The sequence below is a fragment of the Sus scrofa genome, chromosome 18 (assembly GCF_000003025.6).
Source record: "Sus scrofa isolate TJ Tabasco breed Duroc chromosome 18, Sscrofa11.1, whole genome shotgun sequence".
Taxonomy (NCBI): Eukaryota; Metazoa; Chordata; class Mammalia; order Artiodactyla; family Suidae; genus Sus; species Sus scrofa.
Genome location: NC_010460.4, coordinates 21,581,505 through 21,595,218, shown reverse-complemented (window position 1 = coordinate 21,595,218; position 13,714 = coordinate 21,581,505). Strand labels below are relative to the sequence as shown.

General features: G+C 39.4%; 1 protein-coding gene across 6 annotated transcripts in view; it reads right to left on the bottom strand.

Annotated features, from left to right (window-relative positions):
• Positions 1–13,714, bottom strand: part of GRM8 (glutamate metabotropic receptor 8) — an 811,904-nt gene that overhangs the window by 161,734 nt on the left and 636,456 nt on the right. For all 6 annotated transcript variants that reach the window (XM_021079054.1, XM_021079053.1, XM_021079052.1 and 3 more), the window contains one exon: positions 11,326–11,462. In XM_021079054.1, the coding sequence (XP_020934713.1) occupies positions 11,326–11,462 (137 nt within the window). The remainder of the gene's footprint in view (positions 1–11,325; positions 11,463–13,714) is intronic.

The window sequence follows — 13,714 nt, the reverse complement described above, 5'->3', positions numbered from 1 at the left end:
ACCTTGTCAAGAGTTACTTTCTTCTATGGAATGGTCCACACAAAAGTAAATGAAGTCCTTCTCCTTTGGGTCACTCTTTCCAGTTGACACAGTGCTTCTGATAACTGGTTATTATGAACACTTATGAAGTCATTAGCCTTTACTATTTTTATTGATCTTCAAATTATTTACTTGAATAAAAAAAGAAGAAAATAAAACCACAAAAATGTATGTCTCATTCCTACAGTAATGCAGAAAGAGTAGCTCTGATTGGAAGTGTAAAAAAGTAAGCCCTCAGTTCTTTTAGATCCATCCAGTAACTTCCCTAAACCTTCTCCCTGTGAACTGCAAGTGGCATATGGCTGTTCTTTTGGCAGTTTAGGCTCTGCTGTTTTCTTTCAACCTCTAGGTTACAATATGTTTTGTAATCACTAACAAGGACCACCTGCCTCTTGAGAGTCAGCCTAACAAAACGGAGAGGTCTAATTGTTCAAATTCACTCTCAGGTAGACATTACACCCTTCATGTGTGGACTGAGATTACTGAATAAAAAAACTTAAATCAAAGTAAACAATTGTACAACTTACTGTAACTGCTAAGTTGAGAACACATGTTACTTCTGTACAAAAGAAAAAAAATAATTTGAAACAATAAAGACAATGTTTTTGAGGAAATAAAACACCTCATTTGCTAGGGAATAAAAAAACCCTATTATTTTAAAAGTTTTTCACTCCACTAAGAAATATTCAGGGCAAATTTATTGCGCTCATATATGCTTAATCATACACCCTCTGTGCACAAAATTATCCCTGTAGTTGAATTCAGTTAGAAAAACTGGCTCTTTGATGTTCCCCTGAGGCTCAGCAGGTTAAGGATGTGGTGCTCTCACTGTAGTGGTTCAAGTCACTGTAGTGGCCTGGGTCCATTCCCTGGCCCTGGAACTTCAGCATGTCATGGGTGCAGCAAAAAAAAAGAAAAAGAAAGAAAAAGGAAAAGAAAGAAAGAAGGGAAGAAAGGAAGGAAGGAAGGAAGGGAAGGGAAGGAAAGGGAGGAAGGGAGGGAGAGGGAGAGGGGGAGAGAGAGAGAGAGAGAGAGGGAGAGAAAGAAAGAAAGAAAGAAAGAAAGAAAGAAAGAAAGAAAGAAAGAAAGAAAGAAAGAAAGAAAGAAAGAAAGAAAGAAAGAAAGAAAGAAAGGAAGAAAGGAAGGAAGGAAGGAAACTGGCTCTTTGAAAATAAGCCAAATTCAATCCAATAACTGGCTGATGGATGCTTACCATTGAGAGTCTGAAACCTGTTGCAAATCTGCTTTAATAGAATCAGGAGAGATGCAGTGGACAGGGAAGAGTGCTCCACCTCTGTTGCCCCTCACCATCAACATCCACCAGCAATCAGGCCACAATAGGAACATTTCCCTGGGCTTCAGGTGCAAAACGTGGTCATAGATTCATCTCTGCCCCTGCCTCATCATACTAGAATTGTTGGTCTGAGTGTCTGTTTATCCTCCCAGTCTGTGAGCATCCAGAGAGCAGTGTCCACATTTTCGCTCTAATCCCAATTCTTAACACGGAATATGTGCACAGAATGAATTTATCCAATCCATTCAAAAAGAACTGCCTAGGAGATAGTATTGCATGTTACCATAGGAAATGAAACTCTACTTACATTCAATAAAGTTTATTTATTTTTTTTTTTACTTTTTTTATTACTCAAATGAATTTATCACATCTGTAGTTATATAATGATCATAACAATCTGCTTTCACAGGATTTCCATCCAGCAGCCCAAGCACATCCCCCCACCCCCCAAACTCTCTCCTCCAGAGACCATAAGTTTTTCAATGTATGTGAGTCAGTAGCTGTTCTGCAAAGAAGTTCAGTCTGTCCTTTTTTCAGATTCCACATGTCAGTGAAAGCATTTGATGTTGGTGTCTCATTGTATGGCTGACTTCACTTAGCATGATAATTTCTAGGTCCATCCATGTTGCTAAAAATGCCAGTATTTCGTTCTTTTTAATGGCTAATATTCCATTGTGTATATGTACCACATCTTCTTTATCCACTCCTCTGTCGATGGACATTTAGGTTGTTTCCATGTCTTGGCTATTGTAAATAGTGCTGAAATGAACATTGGAGTTCATGCATCTTTTTCAGTCACAGTTTTCTCTGGGTAGATGCCCAGGAGTGGGACTGTTGGATCAAATGGTAGTTCTATCTTGAGTTTTCTGAGGAATCACCATACTGCTTTCCACAGTGGTTGCACCAACTGACCATCCCACCAACAGTGTACTAGGGTTCCATTTTCTCCGCACCCTCTCCAACACTTACTGTTTGTAGACTTTTGGATGATGGCCATTCTGGCTGGTGTAAGGTGGTACCTCCGAGTGGTTTTGATTTGCATTTCTCTAATAATGAGTGATGTTGAACATGTTTTCATGTGTTTTTTGGCCATCTGTATGTCTTCTTTGAAGAGTTGTCTGTTTAGACCTCCTGCCCATTTTTTGATGGGGTTGTTTGTTTTTTTGGTATGGAGCTGCAGAAGTTGTTTGTAAATTTTGGAGCTCAATCCCTTGTCAGTTGATTCACTTGCAAAGATTTTCTCCCATTCTGTGGGTTGTCTTTACATTTTGTTTAGGATTTCCTTTGCTGTACAGAAACTTTGAAGTTTGATTAGGTCCCATTTGTTTATTTTTGTTTTTTGCTGTCAGTACTCTAAGAGGTGGATCTGAGAAGATATTGCTGTCGTTTATGTCATGGAGTGTTTGGCCTAAGTTTTCCTCTAAGAGTTTGATAGTGTCTGGTCTTATATCTAGGTCTTTCATCCATTTGGAGTTTCTTTTTGTGTATGGTGTTAGGAAGTGTTCTAATTTCATTCTTTTCCAAGCGGCTGTCCAGTTTTCCCAGCACCACTTATTGAACAAGCTGTCCTTTCTCCATTGTATGTTCTTGCCTCCTTTGTCATAGATTAATTGGCTGTAGGTACGTGGGTTGAATTCTGGGCTTTCTATCCTGTTCCACTGATGTATATTTCTGTCTTTGTGCCAGTACCATATGGTTTTGATGACTGTTGCTTTGTAGTATAGTCTGAAGTCCGGGAGCCTGATGCCTCCAGCTCCATCTTTGTTTTTCAGGATGTCTTTGGCTATTCTGGGTCTTTGGTGCTTCCAAACAAACTTTAAACTATTTTGTTTGAGTTCTGTGAAAAATGTCTGTATATTGCCTTAGGTAATATAGTCATTTTGATAATATTACTCTTCCAATCACGAGCATGGCATATCTTTCCATCTATTTGTGTCATCTTTGATTTCTTTCCTTGGTATCTTGCAGTTTTCAGAGTACAGGTCTTTTGTCTCTTTAGGTAGGTTTACCCCTAGGTATTTTATTCTTTTGGATGCGATGGTAAATGGGATTGCTTCCCTAATTTCCCTTTCTGCTCTTTCATTGTTAGTGTATAGAAATGCTGTCAATTTCTGTGTATTAATTTTGTATCCTGCAACTTTGCCAAATTCATGGATGAGCTCTAACAGCTTTCTGGTAGAGTCTTTAGGATTCTCTAGGTATAGTATCATGTCATCTGCAACTAGGGATAGTTTTACTTCTTCCTTTCCAATTTGGATTCCTTTTATTTCTTTTACTTCTCTGATTGCTGCGGCTAGAACTTCCAGAACTATGTTGAAGTGTAGTGGCGAGAGCGGACATCTTTGTCTTGTTCCCGATCTCAGCGGGAATTCTTTCAGCTTTTCACCATTGAGAATGATGTTAGCTGTGGGTTTTTCATATATGGCCTTTATTATGTTGAGGTAGGTTCCCTCTCTGCCCACTTTCTGAAGGGTTTTAATCAGAAATGGGTGTTGGATTTTGTCAAAGGCTTGTTCTGCCTCTATTGAGAGGATCATATTGTTTTTATTCTTCAGTTTGTTAATGTGGTGTATCACACTGATGGATTTGTGGCTATTGAAGAACCATTGAATCCCTGGGATAAATCCCACTTGATCATGATGTACAATCCTTTTAATGTATTGTTGGATGTGGTTTGCTAGTATCTTGTTGAGGATTTTTGCATCGATGTTCATCAGTGAAATTGGCCTGTAGTTTTCTTTTTTTGTGGTGTCTTTGTCTGGTTTTGGTATCCGGGCGATGGTGGCCTCATAGAATGAGTTTGGGAGAATCCCTTCCTCTGAAATTTTTTGAAATGGTTTCAGAAGGATAGGTGTTCACTCTTCTCTAAATATTTGATAGAATTTGCCTGTGAAGCCATCTGGTCCTGGACTTTTGTTTGTTGGAAGTTTTTTAATCACAGTTTCAATTTCAGTTCTTGTGATTGGTCCATTCATCTTTTCTATTTCATCTTGGTTTAGTCTTGGAAGATTGTACTTTTCTAAGAATCTGTCCATTTCTTCTAGGTTTTCCCTTTTACTGGCATATAGTTGCAATATCATAGTCTCCTAGGATCCTTTGTATTTCTGTGATGTCCTTTGTTACTTCTCCTTTTTCATTTCTAATTTTATTGATTTGAGTCCTCTCTGTTTTTTTCTTGATAAGTCTGGCTAGGGATTTATCAATTCTGTTGATCTTTCAAAGAACCAGCTTTTCGTTTCATTGATATTTTCTATAGTTTTCTATGTTTCTAGTTCATTGCTTTCTGCTCTGATCTTTATGATTTCTTTCCTTCTACTAACTTTAGGTCTTGTCTCTTCTTCTCTCTCGAGCTGCTTTAGACGTAAAGTTAGCTTGTTTATTTGGGCGTTTTCTTGTTTCCTGAGGTGGGCTTGTATTGCTATAAACTTTCCTCTTAGAATGGCTTTTGCTGCATCCCATAGGTTTTGGAGTGTCGTATCTTTGTTGTCATTTGCTGCTAGGTATTTTTTAATTTCCTTTTTGATTTCTTCAGTGATCCATTGGTTGTTTAGTAGCATGTTGTTTAGTCTCCACGTGTTTTTTTGTTTGTTTGTTTGTTTGTTTGTTTGTTTTTTTGCAGTTTAATTCTTGTTGTTGATTTCCAGTCATATAGTGTTGTGGTCGGAAAAGATGCTTGATATGATTTCAATTTTCTTAAAGTTACCAAGGTTGGGTTTGTAGCCCAGGATATGATCAATCTTAGAGAATGTTCCATGTGCACTTGAGAAGAATGTGTATTCTGTTGATTTTGGATGGAATGTCATATAAACATCTATTAAGTCCATCTGGTTTAAAGCATCATTCAGGGCCTGTGTTTCCTTATTGATTTTCTGTCTGGTTGATCTGTCCATTACTGTAAGTGGGGTGTTAAAGTCCCCCACTATGATTGTGTTATTGTCTATTTGTCCTTTTAAGGTTGTTAGAAGTTGTTTTATATATTATGGTGAACCCATGTTGGGTGCATAGATACTTAAAATTGTTATATCCTCTTCTTGGATTGATCATTTGATCATTATGTTATGTCCTGCTTTGTCCCTTAAAATATTCTTCATTTTAAAGTCTATTTTGTCAGATATGAGTATTGATACTCTGGCTTTCTTTTGATCCCCGTTTGCATGAAATGCTTTCTACTGTCCTCTCACTTTCAATTTGTATGTGTCCCTAGAAGTGAAGTGGGTCTCCTGAAGACAGCATATTTCTGTATCCATTCAGCTAGTCTATGTCTTTTGGTTGGGGCGTTAAGTCCATTAACATTTAAGGTAATTATTGATACGTATGTTCTTATTGCCATTTTATTAATTGCTTTGGATTTGCTTTTGCTGCTCTTTTTCCTTTCCTTCTTCTCTTGTTCTTTTCTGCCTAGAGAAGTTCCTTTAGTATTTGTTGTAAGGCTGGTTTAGTGTTGCTGAATTCTCTCAGCTTTTGCTTATCTGAGAAGGTTTTGATTTCTCCTTCAAATCTGAATGAGAGCCTTGCTGGGTAGAGTAATCTTGGTTGAAGGTTTTTTCCTTTCATCACATTAAGTATATCATGCCACTCCCTTCTGGCCTGCTGAGTTTCTGTTGAAAAATCTGCCGATAACCTTATTGGGGTTCCCTTGGATGTTATTTGTTTCTTTTCCCTAGCTGCTTTCAAGATTTTCTGTCTCTAATCTTGGTCAGTTTGATTAATATGTGTCTTGGGGTGTTCCTCCTTGGGTTTATTTTATGTGGTACTCGTTGTGCTTCCTGGATTTGAGTGAGTGATTCCTTCCCCATGTTAGGGAAGTTTTTGGCTATTATCTCTTGGAATATTTTTTCTGTCTCCTCTCTCTCTTCTCCTTCTGGAACCCCTTGAATATGGATATTGGTGTGTTTAATGTTGTCCCAGAGTTCTCTGAGACTCTTCTTTTCAGTCTTTTTTCTCTTTGCTGTTCCACATCCATAATTTTCACTAATCTATCCTCCATCTCTCTTATTTTTTCTTCTGCCTCCTGTATTCTCCTGTTAGGTGCTTCTAATGAATTTCAGTTATTGTATTTTGCATCTCTTCTTGTTCAAGTTTTATATCTTGCATCTCTTTGGTTAGTGTTTCCTATAAGTTATCCATCTTTGCCTCCAGTTTATTTCCAATGTCTTGCATCATCTTAAGCATCAACAATCTAAAGTCTTTTTCCTGGAGGCTGAGAATCTCCTGATCACTTAGCTGATTTTCTGGGGTTTTTCCTTTCTCCCTCATCTGAGTTATAGTTCTCTGTCTTTTCATTTTTATAGGTTTTTGGTGTGGTGAACTTTTTACACAGAGTAGAATTGTAGCCTCTCTTACTTCTGATGTCTGCCCCCCTGTGGCTGAAGTCGGTATGGGGGGCTTGCTGTAGGCTTCCAGATGGGAGGGACTGATGCCTGTCCACTGGTAGGTGGAGCCGATTCTAATCCCTCTGGTGGGTGGCGTTTAGTCTCTGGATGGGATTAGAGGCAGCTGTGTGCCTGAGGGGTCTTTAGGTAGCCTGTTTACTGAGGGGCGGGGCTGTGATCCCACCTGGACTGTTGTTTTCCCTGGGGCTTCTCAGCAGCTGACTGATGGGTGGGGCTAGATTTTCCCCAAATGGCCACCTCCAGGAAAGGCATGGCTGCTGAATATTCTTGAGAGCTTTGCTTCCAATGTTCCTCCCTCACAACAAGCCACGTTCACTCCTGTTTTCCCAGGATGTCCTCCAAGTACTGCAGTCAGGTTTGACCCAGATTTCTATGGAGACTTTGCTTTGCCCTGGGACCCATTGCACATGAAAGTCTGTGTGTGCCTTTTAAGAATGGGGTCTCCATTTCCCCCAGTCCTGTGGAGCTCCTGCACACAAGCCCCACTGGCCTCCAGTGCCAGATGCTCCGGGGCTCTTTCTCCTTGTGCCAGATCCCCACACGTGAGAGTTTGAGGTGGGGCTCAGAACTCTCACTCCTGTAGGTGAGTCTCTGTGAACCAGTTAGTTTCCAGTCTGTGGAGCTTCCCACCCAGGAGGTATGGGGTTATTTATATCAAGAAATCACCCCTCCTACCTCTTTTTGTGTCCTCCTCTTTTTCTTCTGCAGTAGGACATCTTTTTTAAGGTCCAGTCCATTTGGGTGAAGAGTGCTCAGTCTTTAGTTGTGAATTTTGTTGTTTTTAGGAGAGAAGTTGAGCTCCAGTCCTTCTATTCCGCTATCTTAATCTCCAGCAGTATATCTTTATTAACTATTTTAGTACACTTTCATTAATCTGTACGGTCTGTAGTGATATCCCTATTTTCATTTGTTACTCAATAAAGTTTATTTTTTTAATGGCTGCACCCAGAATATGGAATTTCCTGGGCAAGGGATTGAATCTGAGCTGCATCAGCTGTGGTAATTCTGGATCCTTTAACTCACACTACAGACTGAATCTGCACCTCTGCATAGACTTGAACCATTGCATATCAATTCTTAACCCAACTCCCCACAGTAGGGCTCCAATAAAGTTTACTTTTAAGTATGGATAGATTTGCTAAAGTATTAAAGTCAATATTAAAGGCATGCAATTGGCAATGGGAACAAAAGAGCCCATTTTATTTTATTTTATTTTTTTGTCTTTTTGCCCTTTCTTGGACTGCTCTCGCGGCATATGGAGGTTCCCAGGCTAGGGGTTGAATCGGAGCTGTAGCCACCAGCCTACACCAGAGCCACAGCAACGCGGGATCCGAGCCTCGTTTGTGACCTACACCACAGCTCACGGCAACGCCAGATCATTAACCCACTGAGCAAGGGCAGGGATCAAACCCGCAACCTCATGGTTCCTAGTTGCATTCATTAACCACTGCACCATGACAGGAACTCCAAAAGAGCCCATTTTAAATGAACTTGCTAAAGCAAACTCAAGTGCCTCATCTAATAGCACCTCCACTTTTCTATTCACCATACTCATCCCCGAGTGCGAGCACTGACCGTACAGAATCATGACATACTGGATTAATAATAGCTCATGTTTACGTGGTTCATGTATGCCAGGCCCTGGACTAACTGCTTTATTGTATTATTTCATTTAATTCTTATTACAAGTATCTAAGGTAGATGCTACTAATGTTTCTACTTTATAGATGACAAAAGTGAGGCAAGCCATTTGTTTGGTATCTTGCCTGAGATCTAAGCAGACCTCTAGTAAATCAACATTTTCCTAAGCAACCCCTACTCCACCTTGCAATAGAGAACTGATCCAGTTCCCAAGGAGAAACAGTCATTTTGTTTGTCCTGATAAAATTTAGAATTAAGGAGTTCTCATAGTGGCTCAGTGGAAATGAATCTGACTAGTAACCATGAGGTTGCGGTTCAATCCTTGGCCTCACTCAGTGGGTTAAGGATCTGGCATTGCTGTGAGCTATGGTGTAGGTCACAGACGAGGCTTGGATCTGGTGCGGCTTTGACCGTGGCATAGGCTGGCAGCTACAGCTCCAATTTGACCCCTAGCCTGGAAACCTCCATATGCCATGGGTGTGGCCCTAAAAAGGGAAAACAGAAAAATTAGAGTTCAACCCTTGACTTACAATCTCTCCTCAAAGTCTAATTCCCTCTCTTTTCTGGGAGTTGATTCTCTCTGTTCCTGTATAACTAGCATGGTTATCTAGTTATAAACAATCGTAAGCATGCATGAGAAATAATTTTTACAAATTATTTTGATACATTTTATGAGCAATCACACTATAATAAACATAAAACTTTTCATGCACCATAAATGTACATAAAAGAGCAGCTTGAGATTCAAAGTAAAGTTTTATAATAAATATATCATGTATATATAGAGATGTATATGTGAACACTTGTGTGTATAATCATTTTAGGTTTCTTTGTGTTACATATTAGTTTATGTATTTTTCAACTGTTGAATTTTGTTATTTAAATCCTCAATCATAAGAATATAATAAGCAGTTTGGTATTAATAAAAGTCAGATAAAAGGAGCTTCCCTATTTTTACCCTTATTTTCCTTGTTGTGTTGAATTATTTAATTTCACATGGTTCCACTGTCAAAGGGCTTTTGCCAAAAAGCAAATGATTTTCAGATTGGCATGAATAACCTGTAGAGTTATCAAAGCTATGTTTTGATAAATGTTGATTTGCATTGCAGGACAATGGATAAAATTTCATAAGGCTGACATGCAGTAATCTATCGCTATGTGGTTTTACATAGTTACAATGATAGTTGCAAATATAGGGTGTCATTGTGCATTATTAAATATGGAACTGTGACAATTATCAGGAAGTCATTACAGAGACAGTAAATCATAAATATCCTCATTTTGCTATTTCTCATTATATGGTTCTTTGCTGAAAACTTTGGTGACTGACTCATCAATGAAGCGCTTCAGGGGCTAGATCTGGACATACAGAAGTGAAAAATGTATTAAAAATACCCAATTGATGTCTTATGAGTGGGCTCAAACACGAGAAAGCACATACACATGTGTAACACACACATAGACAAGAATGATATTTCTCCCCACTGTCATGTTTGTCATAGGTCTTTGCCTTCCAGCTAGGATAAGCTATAGCCAGGAATTGAACTTAATTATTCATGTAAGAAATGAACTCAACTCTCAGTGTTATGGTAACTTTGAGAGTCAAGAAGATGAGACATTTTTATTAGAGGAAAGGGTGAAATACACATTAGAACAATTGACCAGTAGAAGAATACTTCTGGTTTGACAGATTTTTAAAGCATCTCACTGCCTACAGAGGAAATACTACAGTTATATTGATTCCTTAGCCATTCAGTTCCTATAAACAGTCCTATACAGTCACAGATGTATAGGAAAATGTGTATATGAACATTCACGTTCATGTACGAAAGAATCCCAATCCTTAGCTGAGATTATAGGGCACACCTCTTGTTTCTCTATATCAGAAGTAGCCTATGTGCATGGATATGGCATCATGAGCCTTTAAATTTTGAAATAATTCCTTACCCAGGTATAAGCAGATGCTGCTCCAACTACCCCTGCACCCTCCTCAGGCAGCCACCACCAGCCCCATGCCCTGTGACTTTGGGCCTCCCTCTTCCATCAAGTGCAGGATTGGCTTGCTGCTCCAGTGTCCTTTATGATTAGTGGGTGCTGGTACCAGATGGCTCTCCACAGTGTCCCCTAAGACTCCTTTCCTAGGCTAGCCCCCCAGAGGGCTACCTGCCAGCCAGATACATCAATATCATTCCTCCTCCTGTCACCATCCCTCAGGCCACCACCATCTCGTCCCAGTAGGAGAAGCCAGAGCCCTGGTGGTGGTGACAGCATGTCCCTGGGAAGGCAAATGCTCAACCACTTTTGGCACTGCCCCCAGGCTGGGCTCTCCAAGTTGTCCTCATGTTGCTGCTTATAGGAACTGCAAAATCTATGGGCCCTGATGGCCTCTATGGCACTTTTAGGGGGCAGGGACAGCAGGCAGTCCTGTGGGCTGTTAAAAAATCAAAACATCACCTTTGGGTATGTTAACTTCCTTTGGTACTGTGATTCAAAGAGGTAATGTACACACAGGTCATGATTCACTTCCTTCCATCAGATGTGGCCATAAGATCTCAACATCAGATGTGGCGAAGGTGAAATACTCTAATTGTTAAGCCCCAACTTTATCATTCCTGGCACAGTTTGTCATCCTTCACCTCCCACCACTCACACACATACACACATACCCATACATCGTATAAACATCTGAAACTCGAGTCATTCAGAAAAGCGTGAAATTTCCCTCCCTGTGTATTTAGTCACTTAAAAGGAAATCAGATCTTTCATTAACTCCTTACAGAGATCAAATTCTTCTACAGACGTTTAAGACTTTCCATAACGTTTTAAAGTTGAAAAGGATCAAACATACATTCTCTAAAAATTTGTTGACAAGAAAATCAATTCTGACAAACATTATATACTTAAAGCATCTCTCCATGAGAACTACATAGATAACAGTAAGTTTATATTGATACTTGCTTTTAGATGAAGCTGGTTGGTCCAGTGCCCAATGATTTTGTACTCTGTACTTTTGTTGGTTATTTGATACTGGAAGATATCGTAACGGCCGGGAGCATCTCCATTTTCATTAAAAGTGACGGGTGTCCCTGCACTGCCTATAAATGTTCAGAAAACAACATTAATAACACTTCAGCAAGATAACCCACTGGGCTTATTTATCTCTAAGAAAGAATGGTAGATAAAAATATATTGTGCATAGTAAGAGATTTGAAGACTGTAATCCATACAAGGTCATTCTTGAAAGCATAATATCTCTGAGATGAAAAGAAGCCCAGACATACATTCAGGAAAAAGACCTGCTTCATCAGGCACATTAGAAAATAAATGAGGAGTATCCAAGTTGGACAACGTATGTAACAGTTAGATAAATAAAAGTTGATAGGCTGGATAGCCAACACTGGCTACAAAGAATGACAGTTAATAGAGAAGAGTATAAACTCCTTGAAGCATAACAGCTATTGTACAATATGAACTATGAGCAGCAACAAAAAAATATGGCAGGAGGACGTCCCAGCCGGATTCCCTAGAGTTTGACTTTATTCCGACTCGAACTCCTCTCTGAAGCAGTTGCCCGAACAAACTTGTCTTCTAAGCCTGTGCTTGTGCTACCCCTGCCCAAGAGGCTGTCGATGTGGGCTACTGCTGGGACCCTCTGGGGGGGTGAGGCAGTGGTAGCTGGGAAGTCCCAATTCTGCTCAGATCATAAAAGTTCCCCCAGGTCACTGTGATGAGTGTAATAGGGGCGGGGCAGCAGGATGCAAGAAGCATCCTCTTTTCTAAATTCCCATTTCTCTCAGAAGCTTTCATCTTTTCCTCTTAATAACTTCTGCTCATTTTTACTTTCCCCTCTTACTAACTTTTACATAACCATGGGTTTTAAAGAGTAGAAAGTGGTCACTACTCTCAATGTTTTCTTGTTCCATCGAGCCTCACTCTCTGCAGAGAACATCCTTTTCTCCAATGGCCATCAGGTGCTGCCCCCACCCCACCCTCTTCATCTTCTTGCATTATTCTTTGCTATCTTGATACGTTCACCTGATGCCAATCCCTTTTCTTTGTGCCTGTCTTCTCTCTGCAGATTCTTGCCCTTGAATTTCTTCTCATGGTGTACCAGATTTAATTTCTATGCTGTACTAGAAAGTTCCCCTTCTTGCTATCTCTTTTCTGTGTTTTACTCTCCAAAAATATATACTACCAATAGTTATGTAAGTCAACTCTATATATTTTCATCTTATAATAAGTTTATTTATTTTCCTTTTATGACTATACCTGTGGCATATGGAAATTTCCTGGGGGAGCTGCAGCTGAGACTTAAGCTACAGCAACACCAACACCAAGCCACATCTGTGACCTACACTGTGCCTTGCAGCAATTTGAGATACTTAATCCACTGAGCCAGGCCAGGGATGGAACCTGTACCCTCACAGAGACAATGCTGGGTTCTTAACCCCTGAGCCACAAAGGGAACTCCCATAATGAGTTTCTTATTCTACTTGTGGAGTTTTTTCACTAAAACCAATAATCACAAAAGTATAAAACATTTAACTTATCAAAAAGAATGGGTGACTCAAGACAATAAATTATAAATAAATGAAATCAGAATCACAAAGGAGCAATTAGGGTACTTTCCTAATATTTCAAGGAGAGATGTCTATTACCCTCTCTTCTCTGGAATCTACCTAAAATTTGAACATTGTAACATCTCTGGTGAGATGCCTGGTATCTACAAAAACTGCTAAGGCCACAGGAATGACACTGTGGAGGAAAGAGCTCTGTTCTGAGAGTCAAAAGCTGGATATCGTGTTCAGTTCACTCCCACATTTATTCTCACAACTTGGGTATGCTTCTTTTTCTCCACTCGTCATGTAGGGACATAATAATGAAGGTGAACATATTTCGAAATCCTAAAAGAACTGTATGTATTTACATTATTATTAGTTCACATGGGAAATGACTTTACATTTTAATTAAGAAAGAAATGAGGAATTGGGGAATAAAATAGAAGCTCTTCAATCCATCACTATCTTAACTATTCCCTAGATATTCAACTAGAAACCAATATGCCATCACCCATCACAACCTCTTTCAACTCTTCATTACCCACAGGAAGTTAATTTTTAAATCCTCAGATTCCTCATCTGTAAAACTATAATGATAATGGCACCTTTTTCATAGAGTTGTTCTGAACATCAAACAAATACTCGTCAAGTGCAAAGAACAATGCCTGTGGTGATTAGATCTGATGATGATGGTTCACCCCATGTGTATTCTCATCAAAAACCAATGCAGAATAAGAGATAGGATGGTGAACACTCTTTAATTGATATCTAGACAAAGGATTATGGAA